Below are 14,194 nucleotides of genomic sequence, written 5' to 3'. Positions count from 1 at the left end.
CAAGTAAAAATAAATAGAATTATAAACAGTGGAACATATAATTGAAGGAGATTGATTTTCACAATTACTAGTCTTCAACTTGCAATGAATTGGGAGTTTCTGACCTTTTGAACTCTTCTCTTCTTTTACTGTTAAACACACACACGTACACACGCACACTTTTGATACATTTTGATATATTTTTCTGTTTTTGAATCCTGTTTTGAATTCGGTTGATGAACTCAACTGGGATATTTAATTCAAATATTTATCTGAGCTCTGGAGATCGACTAATCAGCCCGATCTGGTGCCGAGACGAGGCAGGAAGGCACATCCGATGAGGAACAAACACCGGCATTCTTGCGACACACTAATTATCCATTGCCCAGATGAAGACAAAATAATATAAACACGAACAGAAAGATACAACTCGACCATCCTTTTCATGAATACATTTTATTACATTAAAGATTCTTTTTTTTTTCCTAATTGTACACTGGAATGTTAAGATTCCCCTTCAGAAATTTAGTTAAAAATGCTGAATCTAGCCATTTTCAACCCCGCGTTCACGCAACCTTTGCTAGCATTGAGATTTTTTTTTTTTTTGGAGTGGGGAGTGGGAGCAAAAATGGAAAAACAAAAGCAAAACAACAAAAACAGAAAAGAAATTATTTATGTTTGTTTTTTTTTTTTTAATAGTGGCGGATGGGAATGAAGTAAAGGATGCCTCGGCTGTTGGAGACGAGCTGCTTTCGGGACGGGAGGGCGAGCAGGTTTCATATCTGCCGTGTGGGTGTGTTTGTGTGTGTTCTGCTCCCGTCTGAAAACCGAACGGCCCGTTGGGATACGACATTATGGGCTTGCGTGTTGTTTCTGGGCAGCGATCAAAGCAGACTGCACTCTTGATATCTGATCGCGGGGCTTAAATGGGACTTAAAGTTAAACATGGTGTCTCGCTCTCCCTGACCGACAGCGAGGAGCGGCGGCGACAAACATCAGAAGACGCAACAGTCAGACTTCGGGGGAACTTTTTTTTTTTTTTTTTTTGCCCTGCTCAATATTTGCTGCTCTCTCGTCAAATTGCTGACACCCCAACCCTCAAACGGTGGTAAACAATGACAACTTAGACAGCAAAACCGTACAAAAATATCAGTTAAAAAAAAAAAGAAAAAAAAAAACATGTGAGAGGAACCATCTGGACTTAGGAAACTCCTCGAGGAGCGGGGAGGGGGTGGCAAAAAAAAAAAAAAAAAAAAAAAAAAAATCAAAGTGAGATATCAATTGAGCAGATCACGACAGTTAATGAATGACAGCTATGATTTCATTATGGATATATTGTCATAATAATAGAAAAGAAAAAAAAAAAAAAAATCCGAAAAATGAAAGCAAAGAACCCCGTTCGTCTTTTACGGAAACCACTGCGGTGCTGAGGTTGGAGGCGGCAGGCCGGAGGAGGCGCAGAGGCGGGCCGACGAGCGGCGCCCTAGGATGGGGTGGGTCGGGGTGCCTCACGCAGCCCCTCAATAAAGTCATCCTCTACTTCAGCCGGGGTCCTCGGCGAAGGCGACAGCGTCAGTGTAGTCTCGGAAAACTTTGCTTAACTCTATATATAGATGATCCTTTCTCATACAAACATATAAATACACCTTCGCTGCTCCGCTACGCCGCAACTCCGGCCGATGCACAGTCTTATGTCGTACACAGGGCGGGCGGGCGGGCGAGATAGCTTTCTCTCAAACGTAGATTCGGACTATCTACCCCGCTTTTTTCCCCCCTGTGAAATTTTTTATGTTTTTTTTTTTTTTTTTTTTCAAATTTTACTCTCACGTTAGCTTTTTGATTATTTTTTTTGTTTGTTTGTTTTGTTTGTGTGTGCATTTTTTTTTTTTTTTTTTTACAGGATCTCATACTTGTCAACGACGAAGGAGGTTTCTGAGGAGAATCTGACGGAGCTGTCACCGTCCACGTGGGTCACTTTGGAAACCTGAGGGAGAGGAGGGAGCAGGAGGATTATTCATTTTGAATTACAAATGAACATGAGCACCCTCTGCACCTCCCGAAAACGTGCACGTCCCCATGTCTAAATGTTGCTGAGAAGATACTTTTGAAGAGTCAAGAGTCAAGATTTTCTCCTCACCTTAGTGTCTCTTTTTCCTAAATTCTCTACTTCTATTTTTCTATTTACTTCTTCTTGCTTTAGTAACAATTTAGTTAATTGAATTTACTTTTTTGAAGTTCAACAATTTCCTTCGGGATAAATAAAGCTGTTCTCATTCTCATAAAAACAGGGTTAAAAGTGATGATCAATATGAGAGAATGTTTATTCTGAAGGTATTTCCCACGACCGTGATAATCTTTCAATTTAGGAGTTTTTATGCCTAAAATGTTATTTTTTGGAAGCTACCATTGCCCTCAGACGGTTTCAAAAAAATATCGAAAATTAAAATTCAGGCACTTGGTCTGATATTTCTCGAGTTTTGGATTAATAGACATATTAGATGAGATGAGATGAGAACAACTTTATTTATCCCGAAGGAAACTGTTGTGCCAGAGTTTCAAGTAAAAAACATAACAGTAATAGATAATAGTAGAAAGGAGGAAGCGTAAGAAACACAATGAAATATGAATTGTCTTAACTGTTAACTGTAACTACAAAGATTGAAGATTCCCTGCGGCTGAGGGAAGAGGAATTAAAAATTGGGAGTGTACAATAATAAATTAGGAGTGTAAGAGTATGTAATACAGTAATATGTACCTGAATGTCGCAGTAGTTGCGTTTGGAAACAAAGGACACGCTGATGGGGAAGAAGTCGTTGGGCTGCCCGCTGATGCTGAACTCCAGGCTGCCCGTTTTGTTGTTGGCATCGATGACGGGTAGGCACCACTCCAGGATATTTCGCCTGCCATCGTGTTTGTACTCTCCGTCCAGGTCACCGATCACCGGAGCCCCGACGCCGGATCTAAGTACCGTAAACACACACACACACACACACACACACATACAGACGTCAACGATTGTCTCAGTTGGTGAAACTACATGTCGGCAACCCGCGACTCAGGCGCTACCCGTGGCTCTTTCATCGGTCTGCTATAGCTCTCTGTTCTTTTGGAAAATAATTATTATTTAATTTCAATTAATTCTATTTCAGTTTGGTGTTTTTTTTAAATAAAACTTTTAATTTGAAGAAAATGGAAATCTTGTAACATTAAAATAAAATGTGTCGCTCACACCGGCCAATGTGCCACATTTGTCAGCAACTCCATTAAATTAAACAGGTAAGATATATATATTGTAATTTGCGATTCAATCTGCTAATATTTATTTTGCAGTGTTCTGTGAATATTTTTAGTCATGTCCCAGTACACGTGATAAAACAATGACGGCACATGGAAGCAGGCGGCCTATTTGGGTTGCTGCGGGGGTAATATCGGTTTCTTTATCTTATAAATACCGGGACTCAAGTAGACATTGAGTATTTTATTTGAATGTAACCTTCAACCCAGAGTCTGTTCTTTTTCAGTATTCAAAATGTTTTTGTAGCATGAAGAAATAGAATTTCATTTTCTCTGTAGCAGTTCATTGATTTCATAAATGCAACACAAATTTTTATGCATAGGATAAAGGGGGGAAAAGATAGATTCAGTGTTATCTTCATTTTGGATGTCATAAGGATTTGGGGGCTCTGTGTTTTCTTTTTTCCTTTCTTTCTTTCCATTTCACAAAGAAAACCACAGAAAACAGGCGTGTGGTTTACACAAGTGTGATTGAGAGTGACAATGAAAGAAAGTGTGTGGCTGTTTATTTCTGTCACTGAAGAAGACAACTTTAGTAGTTTTTAGTGATCAAAGACTTTTCCTTGTAAGCTACTGTACTATTTATGTTTTATGACCAGACGTGTTACAGGCTCTGTTCGTAAAAAACATTTACAATAGCTATCTAATTAATAGTTTTAAAAAGTGTGTAAATATCTCATGTTACGGATGGATACTCACAGCTTATAGACAAGTACAGCAGATATAAGAACAATTCTTTTTCTTTGCAAATTTAGCAGGTACGGCTCAACAGTCCATAAATTATAGCAATCATTTCTTGTTCATGTCACCTACAAAACCCTCCCCAACAGTTGTCAGTTGTTGTTCCCCTTTCACTATCGGCGCATTGAAGATTTTGGGGAAACGTCAGACATCTTGCTTTAAGATAATTCACTTGGCTACGGAGAAACCCTGTTCAGTATGGTTTTGCACGCCGTGGGATGCACACGATCACGCCACTAATGACTCAATGCAGCCCTATTTCCTGGAGACAAAATGGGAATCAAGCGCTGAAAGTCTACTGCCCACTTAAATTGCACTCATCCTTCCACCTGCACTTTGTGAGTTGCAAACCAAGCTGCACTCAAATGTCTTATTGCAGTGCCACTGTTCTATTGCACTGTTCATATTCATGTCTATAGTCATATTTACAATAATGTATACACTCTTCCTATCAGAAAAGTAGGCATTTCACTGTAGAGGGAAACACGTTGCTACACTGTACACGTGACAATAAACGCTTTGAATCTTACAACAAAAGGAAGGATGCAATGTACTCACGGTACTGGGATGCTGATGACCACGTCGTTGAGCTCGAGGCTCTCTTCCTGCAGCTCATACTCGATGTTGACATCGCAGCCGTTCCCACTCTCTGAGGGCCAGCAGTTTACTGCGGGAGAAAGGACAGGTTTAAAGATGTCGTACGGTAAGAGTCTGCACTAGTGGCCAAACAGATCAGGGTTTTTTTATTGGCCAAGACACAGTGCTTACCAACTCTGAAAACAAGACTGGGAAAAGGGAATATAGGAGCCGCTGTTTTAGTCACGGAAATTTCAAATGAACACATTGATTTCTAGGCACCCGAACAGAACAATTTTAATCAAACAAAGAAGGAAATAATTATGTGACACGACAATAAAAAAGGTGCATTCCTAATTTTCTCAGATAATGTTCCCGATAATTTAAAGGAAGTCTCTTGCACAATGTGATTTAGCATTGATTAAAGATCATACCTGTGATGATCAAGCAAGCTTTAAGATGTTTTCTCACAAATATTCATTTTTGTAAGGATGATGTTTAAAATTCTTGCTTTTTTTGCTGATTTATAGCAAGGAATTTGCAGATTACAAGGCTATTTTAGATTGTTTGTTGGTTGTTTCAATATAAAAATTTAGATGGTGACTGTTTATTCATGGCATTTCTTGATATTGAAATGAATATAATGGCTTAACTAAGAAGAAAGGAAAGCTCTGTTTTCATAAAGGAAATGCTTTCTAATAAAAATGTACTCCGTATAATCACAGTTTTATGACGGCGGACAAATGTATGCTATGTTGCTCAGTATGAAAACATGTCAGATGGTGGCGACAGCCTGTCTTGGACTTACTGGTTAATGGTATGAGGGCCTCGTCTGTTGTCTGTAGTCTCCACTTCAATACGCCGACATCGTTGTTGAGAGGGAAGGATTTCTCTGGATTCTTCAGGCCGATCACCGACTCGGCTGTGAAGAGCTTCTTGTCCACGTTGGGATGTGTCTAGGAGCAGAACGTCGATGGGATCCAAGTTACTGCTTGGTGAATCTCATTAGAAGTTGCAGCTTCTAGTTAGGATGCAGATTTATTTCCCCAAGAACTGTCTTTTAAGATGTCCAAGAGAGTTGGGGTGAAAAAATACATCCCAATTTCACACTCAAACTGTAAATATTCAAGCACGTTTGAAGAAAGAACAAAAAAAAAAGCCTTAATCCTGAATATGCCTGGAACTTTGATTAATGTCTCTTACTGATAAAAGTTCAAATTAACATTCAGAGCATTTTATATTTTTCTAATACTGTGCTGTTTGATATTAATTCTCTTTTAGGCAAAGCTACAGTCTTTAGAATTAAGTTATCAAAAAATTGTGTAGACATATTTATGCCAATGCATTGAGAAACTTTATGTATATATGTCGGGTAAAAAGTGTTAATTTGTACCTAAAAAGTACAGGAATACACTTAACTAGGGCACTTGTACTCCCTCCCCTCCCGCCCCCAAGTCATTTCCACGTGTTTACAATGAACTCAAATTGATCTCAAAGATTACAGATGCACTTTATACGGCCCGTTAACAAGGCGTGTTTTGGGAAAGTTTGCAAATCCTGACATGCAATACCTCACTTGGCCGTACAAACAAGGCCGGCAGTTAAAGCAAAACCGACCTGGAGCTGCAATCCTTTGTTGTCGTTGTTGATGATAACCATTCGGATCCGCCCGTTCTTGTCGTCCGTGACCCGGAGCGTCACCATGCCCAGCACCTCCATGTTCTGCAGGCCGCCGTCGCGACCGCAGGTCAGCAGGATCTTCTCCTCCACTCGCAGGTGTACGCTGTGCGGGAAACGTAAATTCAACAGTGACAATGAAAGGTTTCTTCCTGCCCATATTAAAATGGGTCTATTTACATTTCTCAAACAAAAACAAAAGCGCTGCCGGTGGACGAGCTTACATAATTCATGCTCTTTCTTCGCGTTAATCTGGTTTCATTCTATAAAGTCCAATAAAGGGCCACTTCAGTTTAAAAGTTATTTTTTCTTTCTGGAATTTCCCTTGAGGTCGAGATTTGTGAAAGAATGAAAGTGTGAAGTGGATATATTGTGCTCACAAAGTATAACTGAGAACGGCCAGTATTTAGCTGTGTATACAGACGGGGTTCGATCAAGGAACAAAAACTCGTCTTGTGTCTGAATCCAAATGCTCTGCTTTTTTAGTTATTTAAGCTGTTAAGCTGGCTTTTCTTGATTTTTATGATGAACTTTGTTTGGCCTGGATTTTAAAGCTATGGCATGATGTGTATCTGTACCTTTCCACGTTCACGGGCGGGGGCAGGGCCTTAGAGACATCAGATCCTCTCTTCCCTGTGGTCGGCATGATTGTTTCACCCTCTGACTTCAGTTTGTCCACAAAGTTGTCCACCTCCTTCCCTTTGGCTCCCAGTTTAAGCGCCTTGCTGGGCCCACTTGGTCTGGGGAAAAAAGACATAGGCAATTTTCAAACAACTCATCAGTGGAAATCATCCAAATTCAATTTTATTTTAATAATACATTCATTAATAGTAATAATAGTTTCAACTTTTTCTTTAAATATTGTGTTGAGCTATCCGGGATATCAATCATCTCATTCATTTATAGTGTATTATTCCAACCTTTCAGGTTCGTCATCATTTTATGCAAAACTGTTCTTTTTGTAGACACTGTTTAGATGATTCTAAGATAATCTCTAGTTAATTTCATATTCAAAATTTTAGATGTTTTTCTGCATCTTCTTGCTATTTCTTGGCAACTTTGATCACTTTCTTCATGGAAGTCTCCAACGATTTTAAAAAAACAATTATGTACTTTGTTGAAGGAGAATGGGCATAACAGATTTTGTAAACAAATAAATAAAGCCAACAATACATCTTAGAGAACTATCAGTAACAAAAGTTATTTTTCTCCGTTAACGATCCATGTCTGAAAATTGAAATGCAGTCAAGGTGATATATTACATTCTATACTCTCCACTAGATTTGTTAAAACTGGTGGTTACCGTACCTGACTGGAGCAGATGTGATCTTGGGCTTCTCCGGTTCTACAATGGTTTCTGTGATGTTGGGCCCTGAGGAACTGCTGGTCATGCCGCTGCTGCCGAAGCCTCCGAACGCCGGCACCTTTTTCCCAGATCGCTCTGCGTCCCGTCTGGCCTGCTGCAGCTCCTTGGCCTTCCTCCTCATCTCCGCCTTGGCCTCCCTCTCCTGGGTCTGTACAGATCATAAACCGATATTACAGGTAGTTAAAAATGGTGACACAAATGGTCTCCAATGTCATTTTCACAGTTAAAACTTTTATGTGCCAGATCTTGATCTTCTTTGTTCCATCAAACTTTCCATTAAACTTTTAATAATTCAAAATAAAAAAGGTAGATTGGACATTAATGCTGACAAACAAAGTTGCCCTTGACCTGACTATGCAAAGCATTGGAGCTTTCGTTGAATTAAACCACCAGATGTTTTACTTGCTCAAGCGCACACAACAACGATAAATGCCGCTCCCACAATAACGCAGTTTGAGGGATTGATAAACTGTATCAACAAAGATGCGAGTGGAACTTTGCTGCTATTATAATGGAATTACCTAGCAACACTGCAACTGAGCAGGATTCTTAAGGATAGCGGGCTGAGGCGAATAAAAAAAAATATATATATATATATCAATACTCTAAAACCCTTTAGTTAATACCAATAAGTATCACACTGCCTCAGTGTGCAAGGCCACATTACTTCCCTACAGAAATGGGTAGCAGTTCAATCTGACTTTTATATAAATACCTCTGAAAGCCTTTCTGTACTTCCTGGCTGACAGTGCATACACATGTATTATAGTTTCTCACCATTTTTTCAGATAAGATTTTTTTTTTTATTGTTGAAGTTGAGGAGCCTAAAAGATAACTCCCATATTTCTGTGGCTTTTTTTATCATTTGTGAATTATAAACCAGACAAGAAGTCATACCTGGTGGCTGTCATTGCAACTGCCCATACCAATATTCCATATTGTAAAATGAAAAATATGTAGTAAAGGATATTTCAATAATAGGGAAAAGCACGGGGGGAAGGGGAACACAACACAAACAAATATCCCTGCCCTAATCTGAAAGCGCGCTGCTTTTACCTGATAATATTTTCAACATTGCAACTTTGGGGCTTTCACCAGAGTGCAGAATATAAATACGATATTCCACCACTCAGGGATATTAAGTCTGATCTGGAATTTCAAGCGATTCATTTCTGTCAATCAAAGTTGTGTAGCGTGTTGTGATTTCATCCAGCTATTATTAGAGGAAATACCTTTATTGTCACGTTCAGTTATACATAGAGCACAACATCAGCTATATTTGACCACAACATTTGACCCATCATGGATGTACCATGAGAAGCTAGCAGCCAAAGAACAGCACCACTTCATGCTTAAATGTAATGCTTACATTAATTCCCACTATGTTATTTATAATATTCTGCAGTAAATCTTTTAAATTGATCAGTTACCATATTCCCCTTGGTACAAAAGGAAGTAGTGCCTTACCTCTCTGACAGCACGGAAAACCTTCTCCTCGTGGGAGTCCATCTCTGTGAAAGTGCGGATCTGAGCCAGGTTAACATTCTCTCTGTAGCCCAGGGCCACAATCTCGTCGAAGGCGAAGATGAGGTCGAAACAGTGCTCTGATATTTCACTCTCCTCCAGCACGCGACAGTATTCCGGGATCTAGGCGAGTAGGAGGCATTATCTGATCAGCGAGGCAGAGGAAACCTTTTAACATGAAGCTCAGCTTGAAGTTAAAGACAAACAAACAAAACTTCTTTTTGACAGTCAGATCATATCGCATTTGACCTCCGAGAGATTGATGGTTTAACGTGCACCAATTTGTCAGAATTGAGCGCTATCATCTATCTATGGCATCAGTATCTGCATAGGGAATAACAAGGACTGATGTTCATCTGCTGATATGAAAGAACATTAAATTAATGCTTCTTTTTTTTGTGCCAATTCATTCATGCTCATTGCTCATCAAAAGAATGGCGAACTGCGGGTCAGTTTAAAAATGGGTTATGTCTTTGAAGATTTTTCCACAGGGAAGGGATTAACAACCAAAACAGGCAACATAATACCAAAAAGAAGCCAATTTTTTGATCAAAGTGTTGTTTTCAAATTGATTTTCTAAATATCTAACAAATACAACTAAAAGTATTAACAAAAACATAACAGTGATAAAATATTAGGGCCTAACGTTAAATACCTGACAACCAATTTGTTAGCTGTTATCTGTGCTTCTGGGACATAATGTTAATTTTCTGGAGCAATATCATCTGTGTAAGAGATCTGATCAGTTTGCTGAATCTACATTTTATGTGTATCTTGACACCACCATTGTTTACATGACACTTGGTTTAATATGGGTTGCATGATCAATATCATGATGTCTGTGAGATGTGAGACCATTTGAATGAGCAACTGACAACAGCTGCTGTTAGTGTGTCTTTAGCTTGTATTACCTCAAAAAAATCAAACATTTACTGCATTTGGCTTCACCTTACATTGTTGATATCCTGCAGGATTCAGTTGTAATGTTTGACTTTGACTTGCCTGCATTTTCATGTAAAATGTAACACCATACCATAGCATAGTATAGCAATAATACTACTGCAGGTCATTACTATTTGAAGTCAGCTACAGTATAACATTCAGAGCCTCTCCCATTTGTCATTGTCAAAGTTTTTACTGTCAATTGTTGGTACTTCCTCCAAAATTCCAATACAATTCAGGCTCTGTGTGAAATAAAAGATTGTTTCTGATAAGTATGAGTGTTTAAGTGTGAAATTTCAAGCCTGGATTTCTCTATGAGAATTGAAGAATTTGTTCAGCGTGATCGTCACAGGGAGGAAACAAAGCCCAACTTTACGAGAATGTGTGAATACCATACAGCTAATTGTAAAGGTTAGTGGCAGGATACAGTAATGTCTGAGAGAGACACTGATCTAAGACGGCTGAAACGTACGTGCAGAGGGAAGCAGGCAAACTGTCAAGTGGCACGAGGCACTCACCACACGAGAGAAAAGTCTGAGCGTCTCGAGGTCCTCTAGGATGTTGCTGTTCTTGGTGGTGATGAGGACCATGTAGAGCTTCTCCAATGGCTGGTAAACATAGCGAACGCTGTCTGTTTCCACGAAGGTGTGCTGCTTACCTGTGTTCATCAATTTGGGGAAGGCGGCAAGGAGACCCTCAATTCGTGTCCGGGTCATTTCCACAAACTGCCGCGAAACTATGGCCTTGCCGGCCTTGGTGCACACCGCCGCTGCCAACAGCACCTGCAGGAGTGGAGGGGAAATAGGAACATTACTTTAAGGCTGTGAGCTAACTTACTTCAAAAGATCCAAGTCATAAAAAAAATGGAATTTGAAAAATTTGAAATATATCAAAAGTAGACAATCGATGAAAGGGAAATATGTTTTTTGTGAAATGGGGGAAATTTCAGCAAATAAAAGGTGGTCTCCCTTCCGGCCCTAACTGGAGATATGAAATCAGATATTCGTAAACCAACTGAAAAAAAGAAAACAACAACCAAATCCGAAAACAAATATCTGCATTCTGTTCATCAATAATGACAACAGACTTCTGCGTTTACACAAACTCGTTCTTAGCCTAGTTCCACAAAACTATAGCTGATGGGAACACAGAAAAAGCATGTTTACATTTGTGAATTTTCTGAGAATCACATTGAAAGTTCGAGACACAATGGAATACAAATCCCATTCATTATAGCAGCTTGAGAGGTTTCTGTTCGATTTTTAAAAAGGGCAGTAGCAGCATGTTTGACTTGGTGACTCACAATCTTACTGAATGAGCTTCAAGTGCTCAGGCTGACGTTAGCAGAACGGCTAAAACTAGAGGCCCAACAAATGTGATCATGCTGATTGACACAGTTCAGTATTGCAATGTAATTCAATGTAATTCAATGCCTGGTGATATGAATGCAAAAGGATCATGTAGAGCTTCTCCAGTGGCTGGTAAACATAGCAAACACTGTTTGGACGCTGCAATGTATAAACATTCACACACTGTAGATGTACACAAGTGACCTATCAAAACCATCCGTGATGTTGCTTATGAAAACTGGTATTCCAGACCTCTGCACGATTTAGCAATCGTATGTTATTGAATGACACGTACGAGTGCTAATCGCTCTTGTTTTAGACTTTCATAAAAATATATTGCCTCAAATTCTATTTTTATTGGCGTTTCGGATATTGCATGACTTTGCAAGAAATGCGAGCGTTGTCTTCTGAAGTCACCCCCCTAAAAAACAATTAAGAATCCCATTTGCAAATAAAGCGGTGACATAAAAAGCTCAGCATGAGTTACAGACTTGAGCACGAGGAAGCAAATTTGAGGAACCAAGTCTCGGCAAACCTCTGTCAGTCACCGATCCCACATTGAGCTGTCTTTACCTTGACAGGCTTTTCTTCTCCACAAGAAGATACCCTACTTCACCTTTGCACATCTCGTACAGGTATAAGATGTTCATACCATAATTTTATATTTGTTTACTAAAATGTTCACCGTTTAGATGGCAATCAAGTTCAAACTGAAACAGACCTAAGGAATTAATTTTATTTTTAGATCCTAAAACATTTCTCATGTTTAAAATTGTTCTAGTACCGCAGCGCTTTCTTGACAGGATGTCATAACTGCTGATGACAGTTAAGATACTCAAATGAAAGCCATGCCATTGCAATGTATTATCTGACAAACTTCCTGGACGAAATATACCCTTCTATGTCTGGAACCAATTGTGCAACTTTTTGGAAAGTGCTAGCGCACATGCCACTCCACCTAATATGATTTCTGTTTATAAAATATACATCCAATCATTCCATTAAGTGTGCTTACCAAGTGCTGAATGGGACTGAAACTGTTTGGATTTGTGCATGTAAGGTTCTGCAGGTAACAAGGCAATATCCTCAGTCCATGCAAACAATGCAATGACAGAGTCACATTACACTTGCTGCAAACTGTTACAATCCCCAATTACAACAATATGGATACATAGGGAATCAAAAAAATATGATAAACTGATGAAATTGTCAAAACCAACACAGGACAAAATGATCCACCATGATCATGTGGTAGTTAAGTCACAGAAGGTTTTAGGCAAACAGTCTTTAACCTGATGAGGTAACTCATATAGACAGCATTAATTCCACGTTGACAATGAATACAACGCTATTGGCCTTCTGGGTAACACTTGGAAAACATTGAATGAACTGAATGTGACTTTTCTACATATCTGATATTGATATTAATAAATAGACGTTGACAGACAAGAGGAGCGGTCGGTGGATGCTGTAAAGTCATATACAGTTGTGTTTGTGATCAGTGTCGCGTTGTTTTTTTTTTTATCTTGCCGAGGACAAACCTGACAGCAGGTAACGTTAGCAAAGGATCCGGCTACTGACAGGGGCTAGCTAGCGTTTGAACGCCAGTACCGTCTGCCATCGAAACGCTGCCCAGTCACATGAAATTTCACCTCCCGTCTTAAAACATTCACTTATTTCATCGCTTCCGGCTACCGAATAAACTGCCCTCGCTGTCAACCGGACAGAAAGGTCCTATTCCGCGTATTTGTTTCCCGGAGGACCCGTGCTGGTGGCTACCTAGCATTAGCTTAGCTTACAGTTAGCCAATGTTTTGAACGCTAGGCCCCCGTGAAAAGGCAGCGACGTCCCGTCTTTTAGCGATTGTCGCTCACCATTTTCAGTCTTTCCTCTGTAGCACGACGGTGTTCAGTCCCTAGGGTTTCTTGCGGTGGGGATTTCTAGTCACTCCGAGAACAGCGGGCTCCGACGTTCCAGCTGACTCCGAGATGTGTGATTGTTAGCTCGGGTAGCGTCAATATGGCAGCGGTACAGAGCCACGTCTCCACCGGAAGAACAGCGAGATGTGGCCAGCCTGGAAACCTGTGACGTGTTGCATAATGAAAGTTCCTCGCAAATCCCTTCTTGTCCCATTGGGACTTCGTGGAGTAAACAAAACCCCTTCTGCGTTTCTCTTCCTCTCTCTAGCTCCCTCGTCCCTTGTTTTGCTGTTCAATCGACAAGATTGTAATTGAACTGCAAATTTCTGTGGGTGTGGGGGGAGGAGGAGCAGGGGGGAGATTTGGGACATCAGCCAAAGCTATGAAGAATCGCCTGTCAACGTGTCAATTATCTATCTATCTATCTATCTATCTATCTATCTATCTATCTATCTATCTATCTATCTATCTATCTATCTATCTATCTATCTATCTATCCACCCAAAGCATATACAGGAGTGTCTCAGAAAATTAGAATATTGTGATAAAGTTCTTAATCTTCTGTAATGCAATAAAAATAACAAAAAATACTTTTTCATGATAGTCTAATAGTTTGAGATAGGATTTTTGAGTTTTCTTAAGATGTAAGCCATAATCAGCAATATTGAAATAATAAAAGGCTTGCAATATTTCAGTAGATTTGTAATGAATCCAGAAGGATGACATTTTTTTTGTAATTGCATTACAGAAGATGAAGAACTTTATCACAATATTCCAATTTTCTAAGACAGTCCTGTACAACATCTATACACACATCTATCCACAAG

At 39.6% G+C, this 14,194-nt stretch overlaps 1 protein-coding gene across 1 annotated transcript; it reads right to left on the bottom strand.

Annotated features, from left to right (window-relative positions):
- Positions 1-419: 419 nt before the first annotated feature.
- LOC147235244 (coatomer subunit delta) lies at positions 420-13,497 on the bottom strand. The gene is made up of 10 exons (XM_086141754.1): positions 13,323-13,497; positions 10,618-10,881; positions 9,101-9,280; positions 7,576-7,781; positions 6,846-7,007; positions 6,208-6,373; positions 5,399-5,546; positions 4,573-4,681; positions 2,735-2,939; positions 420-1,963 (listed from the first exon to the last, which is right to left on the bottom strand). The coding sequence occupies exons 1-10, from the start codon at positions 13,323-13,325 to the stop codon at positions 1,874-1,876; spliced, it is 1,533 nt and encodes a 510-aa protein (XP_085997880.1). The 5' UTR covers positions 13,326-13,497; the 3' UTR covers positions 420-1,873.
- Between the last annotated feature and the right edge of the window lie 697 nt (positions 13,498-14,194).

The sequence above is a fragment of the Fistularia commersonii genome, chromosome 3 (genome assembly GCF_037954325.1).
Source record: "Fistularia commersonii isolate RoL2024-O1a breed Wild chromosome 3, RoL_Fcom_v1.0, whole genome shotgun sequence".
NCBI classification, from domain to species: domain Eukaryota; kingdom Metazoa; phylum Chordata; class Actinopteri; order Syngnathiformes; family Fistulariidae; genus Fistularia; species Fistularia commersonii.
This window is presented reverse-complemented; position numbering and strand designations above follow the sequence as displayed.